At 43.1% G+C, this 5,807-nt stretch overlaps 1 protein-coding gene across 10 annotated transcripts in view; it reads left to right on the top strand.

The window, feature by feature from the left end:
• The first annotated feature begins 2,418 nt into the window (after window positions 1-2,418).
• The window catches only part of kcnq5a (potassium voltage-gated channel, KQT-like subfamily, member 5a), a 144,304-nt gene continuing 140,915 nt past the window's right edge, over window positions 2,419-5,807 (top strand). For all 10 annotated transcript variants that reach the window (XM_048269462.1, XM_048269458.1, XM_048269457.1 and 7 more), the window contains exons 1-2: window positions 2,419-2,540; window positions 2,786-3,870. In XM_048269462.1, the coding sequence (XP_048125419.1) occupies window positions 3,500-3,870 (371 nt within the window). In that variant the 5' untranslated portion in view covers window positions 2,419-2,540; window positions 2,786-3,499. The remainder of the gene's footprint in view (window positions 2,541-2,785; window positions 3,871-5,807) is intronic.

Raw genomic sequence — 5,807 nt, 5'->3', positions numbered from 1 at the left:
AGAAATGGGTTTCAGGTTGATGGACTCCACAGATGAGCCCCTGAATGCTCTGAAGCCCAGCTAAGTCTTTTTTTTTCAGCGCTCACAGAACTTACAGTTCTTTGGTTCATAACATAGCCTTCATTACAGTAGACTCTGTATCTACACAGATACAGTTTGTACTATTGCAAAGCTGCTGAGAACTAGTCAATGAAGGCATATTGACAACAACCTTACACAAAGTTTGGGTCAGGGCAAGGGAACCCTCAGTCAACTCTAAAACACTACACTGCAAAGTGTGACAGTTAATGATATAACTACACTATAAGAAAAAAATATGCAATAAGAAATATCAACATACCTTGTCCACCCTTCTTCCCAATTGAATTGTGTGCTTTATACAAGTTTTGTCTGTTTAAAATATCTTTCAACTGAATCATCGCTGTATACAGTAAACTACAACTCAAATTCCCTCTCACTGCAGCAAACCAAGTGACAAGCATATACAAAGAAAGTATTTAAATATTTCTACGGTTGTCTGCTTAAACGTTCTGAACTTGTAATGCCCTCGTACGCCCCTGCGTAATTCTACTCCCAAGTAGGCCTTCAACGTCTATCAATTATTTGCACTGTCTGTTAGGTACCACTAGAGGGCAGTTTAAAAACTGGATTCAGCACAGACCGATCGCAACCCAGGCCCGTGATTGCAGTGACATAACAAGTGTGAGAGTGGCAATGGGATAGAGGAAGACCAGCTGTTTAATATCACATGGTTGCGAGCTGAGGCCAGAGTTTAAGTTTTGGACAAATTAGTGCTCTCTCTCACACACAGCATTCTCTCCATCTGTCTACTACCGCACCCGCACACTACACATATAGGCCAGATGACGTCAAAGCACAGTCCTTAAAATTCGAGTTGCATTAAAGTAAGTCTATCGAAAACAGATGACCAGGTTCGATTTAAGAACTCCACGTGGTGCTGTATAAAATACGTTGCCACGCTGTATAAAATGGGTTATTAATTGTTTAATTTGGTCACAGACTTCTCATTCACAGTGCTTTTCTGTATTATGCCACAGTAGTTATTATTCTGTGGGACAGATCCATGAGTCTATTTTTAGCTCTGATTGTACAGAATTAAGGGCACCCCTAAACTGAGTTCTCATGCAATATACAGTGAGCTGCGCAAGTTTGCCAATTACAAGGTGGCAAAGTGTCAAAGTGTCCCTGGTTTGTATCCGCACACCTGCATTAGACGATGCACTTAGATTGGTTGACCTAAACGTAAATGAAACGGACTGTATCTGTTGCGTCAATTATTCTCACTCAGTGAAGATGTTCGGTGATGGTGTTTCTCAAATTTGCCACCACGTGAAAAACCTGAGTTAATGTAATACTTGAATTTCCCCTTGGGGATCAATAAAGTATCTATCTATCTATCTATCTATCTATCTATCTATCTATCTATCTATCTGTCTATCTATCTAATAGGCTCTTAGTTGCCCTCAGTAGAGGGGCCTCTAAAATTCTGTAGCTTAGGTGTTGTAAGTGCATTAAATGTGTTGGAAACTCTACAACAATATGGGTTACATTCAGTAGGCCTTCTGACCCATAATAACACCCCGTCACATCACAACTAGATTAAAATAGTTAAGTATAATATAACAGTTACACATAATTCTATAATATAAAGTATTTCATGTTGTTGACTTTTCACGATGCGCTGCTTAAGACGCGCCTTAAACTTGACTATTCTTTTTAGTCAATTATTATTGATTATAGAATTTTATTTTAAGTAGCTGCTTTTCATAATTAACACGGATTTGTTATTGCATTGCTTACGATACGCTTAGATCACAAAACAGTTACCAGACGGAACTGCAAATCCAAAATTCGGGGCTCCTAAACCTGAGGGCATAGAGAGCCTCACTAACCTCTGCTTCGCATTTTTTGTGTCTCGGCTGAAGGGAGAGGACAGCTGACTCGACAAGACACGTCACGGTACTTACAGTTCATCCATAGCACCAAATAAAAATCTAGAATGCGCGTAATGCATAACTAGCAGAGAGAGAGGCAAACACAGAACAGGCATGCGTCAATTATTGTAGTTAGTTATGTTCATGTTTACTTCAGTTTTGTCACCTTAGATCAAAGATTGCATGACGATCTCAGTTCATATAATCTTTTCTGTGGACCGCTTAATTAGACAAAGCGAATTCAAGGATTGCATATGATATTTAGCTTTGCTGTCGATGTCTGGCTGCTCCAACACAACTGTGTTGGTTGTGGGTCGATTCTGTTTCAAGAATAACCACGTGGTTCGCTTAACATCGGCTCCTTGCCTCCAAAATGAGTAGTAGTAAGAGAGAGAGAGAGAGACTAAGTTGCAATAACAACTGAACCGCGAGATGGGAAATGGCGATGCGTTCAGAGCAAAGAGAAGCCTCAAAATAAAAGGAATAGCCTACGATCAGAATTAAGAAGTATCGTTTTGTAGGCTTCTTTTAATTATTTCCATGAATATTTCTGGTGTGGGCTACTTGTGGGCTACTGCCTGTCGAGTGAGTACAAAATGGACAGATATGTATTATAGTCTCTCAAGTCGTAATGTCTTTAAATGTGTAGTCACCGATTAAATATCTCAGGTGAATTGCCAGAGAAAATAAACGAGCGTGGCTAAATGTGAAACTAAAGATAAAGTAATTGATAAAAGTAATGAAGTCTACTATTTTTGCATGGTTCTTCGCGACGAGAGGCAGAGTTGTGAACTAAACACATAGTGACACTTCTCAATGTCTGTGTTTAGGTATGTGCCTACAGATCATCAGCAAAATGAAAAAAGTTTCTCCACACCCTGGTCTTACTCTGGTTTCAGAGGAACCCAAACGGGCAACCTCAAAACACTGACCTGGCTTTGCCATTGGATTCAGCGGCTGTGGTCGGGGCGGGTGATCTGGAGCGCAGAGACATTATAATCACCAATTACGCACAACGGACAGCCGGTACAGCTAGTGCCTAACTTGTGGGATGTACACATCTGAAGTAACACATTTTTTGGAGCTTGCAGCGGCGCGATTCACGCTTGTTTTGACACATTTCAGTTAAGAGAAAGAGAGAGCAAGAGGGCGGGAAAAGAAGAGACTTACGTTAATGTGGGGTGATGCCCTCCCCTTGCCAAATGTCTACCCCCGAGATGGTGACACACTCCTTCATAACCCCAATCTCGCAGCTCCACTAGCAGACTAACAGCCATCGGAACTCTTTCAACCCTGCTCATCAAATGACCATATTTTAACGAAACAGCCATTCGACACCGCGCATGACTGAGAATACTGAGCCTATGACGAAAAGTAAAATATAGCAAAGTATCAAATCCTTTTTCAAAATACCTTCTCAAGGCCGCACAGTGTTGGTTTGAACAGGAGTTTCCCCTTCCCACCCGCGCATCTTGTAAATCCCCCTTGTATATGTGCATGGTCCTGGAACCCGGAGCGCATTCCCAGCCCTTGCTGGTGATGCTATGCCCCGCAATCACAGCGGAGATGAGGGCGGCAGCACAGGGCTCTGGATGAAGACATCTCCTGGCCGTCGAGCTCAGGAATACGGACTGAAAGATGTGGAGTCCGGTCAGAGTACAATGAACAACGCGGTGAGGACGGGCGACGGTCTGCTGTCGGCAGGAGGTGGCGGTTCCTCGCCGGGGGCGGCAGGTGCAGGAGGCACAGAGTGCCAGAGGAGGAAGCAGGGCGCCCGCCTGAGTCTCCTCGGGAAGCCGCTTACATACAGCGCACAGAGCGGCCGTAGGAATGCCCGCTACCGCAAGCTCCAGAACTACCTCTACAACGTCCTGGAGAGACCAAGAGCTTGGGCTTTCGTCTACCATGCTTTTGTGTAAGTACTTTTCAATCCAAAGCATCGCAATTATAGGAAGCTTCAGCTTGTAGCCCTTAGGAGGGCAATGCACCTGTTGCTTCAGAATTTGTGTAATGCGACTCTTTTATGTGTTTGCCTGGATCCATTGTTTCCACTGACTTAAAATCCTTTTAAAATATTGATTCCAGTATCATACAGTGTATTTGGTCTTTTCCATAAAAAGAATGAAAACGCGTGGGTGTTGTTATGTTTGAGAAAGTATTTGTGATTTCGAATAATATTAATTTTCTATATAAAACCAATATATCACATACAGTAATTGCGTTAAATTTTCACGCAAATATTGTCTGATTGCAATTGATTCACAAGATATCTTGATTTAAGCGCAAACGGAACGAAAATCTCTGCCATATCTGTGCGCCATAATCTCTGTTGGGCGCACAATTTCTGTGTTTCTGTGTTATACAATATATTCTCCTACACTTCAGTTTACTCATCATCTCATCTCGTGCAGTCTCGCTATCTGAAAACTTGTCACTTGTTTTTTCCCCTCTTGCTAATTACTACGCAGCAGGATTTCCGACACTTTGCCTGTTTGGTTTATAATAACAACATCACACCAGTATAACTTTAATTTTGTAAAAACAAACACGAAGTTTCCTCAGCGACATATAGAACCTCAAGTGCTATATCTGGGGCTTCAGTCCAGAGCGTAAGCTTTGTGTGAGGGAGGAAGTGTTGCTGTCAGAACGGGTAAGATTGAGGCGCTGCTAGGGGTTGGAAAGCAGGATGTTGATGTTTTATTTGTTCAGACTGGACGGCCCAGGTCGCTGGGGTTAAGCCGTTACATCTGCACTGACCACAGGCTCCCACACCACTCAAAAGGACACAACTGACGTCCCACTTCCACCCACAAGCAAATGGCATCACGAAACCACTTAAAAATATGACAAAATGCCAAATTGTAGTACTCCAGCAGAAGGGACTCTATGGATTTCATGCCTGCATTTTTGCCTTGGTCATTGATAGTTTACTTTTTAGCTTGTTGACGAGTTGTCCACATGAGTTGCATAAATTTGGGGTTCTTGTGCTTCAGAGACACATTTATTGGTCTGGGAAGCATGATTGCTATAGATAACAGTGTGGCTGTTCAGTGGAGAAACACCATTTTCAGCCTTCAATTGTTTTTAACCTGGAAAGAGGAGCCCGCTGATTTGACAAAACACATTAAAATGCAACCACACTTATATGGCATCAGATAGCCAGACTCAGTGGACAGGGGCTGGCGTGAACAGTAGAAAAAAATTCTAGATAGGGACCTCTCTCTAGTCACCATGGGGGCAGGCTGGGGGTTACCGCAGCCCCAGGAGGTCTGACCTGGAGTCAGCCAGATGTCCTGCGGATGTCACCCCTCTGAATCTGTCCACAAGTCCCCTGGTGCTCTTGGATAGCCCTCACCGAGCTCAGACAAAGTTGCGCTTTGATCACCCACAGAATCCAAGCCCACAAAACATACAATAAACCTGTGTGAAGTAAGAAAAGCTAAAATAATCACACATTCTTGTTAAGCTTTAGTTGATTTGAAAGCATACCTATTTCATTTCTCCAACCTCTAGACTGTCTCCACAAAATCCCTGCAAAAAAGAAAATACGCCTGTTACTGTAAGAGACTCATTATAAAATGATGTGTGCGTGTGTGTGTATGTGTGTGTGTGTGTGTGTAGGTGTAGAATATTGCATGTGGGGCGGGTCTGAGGGATGAAACCCACACTCAGGTGGAGGGGATCGGATTATGTCAGTGCTTCAGAGGAAGCTGTGCTGTGTTAAACTTGTTGCACCGGAAGGACGGTAACAATAAACAGATGTGGAGTGGACAGGATAAACGGCCTCACCATGCTTTCACTGTCCCGTCAAAGCCTGCACCTCCCACAGTAAATCTTTAGTCTGACCCGATA

Source organism: Alosa alosa, chromosome 18 (assembly GCF_017589495.1).
Source record: "Alosa alosa isolate M-15738 ecotype Scorff River chromosome 18, AALO_Geno_1.1, whole genome shotgun sequence".
NCBI lineage: Eukaryota > Metazoa > Chordata > Actinopteri > Clupeiformes > Clupeidae > Alosa > Alosa alosa.
The sequence above is the reverse complement of the archived record's forward strand: the minus strand, read 5'-3'. Positions and strand labels throughout refer to the sequence as shown.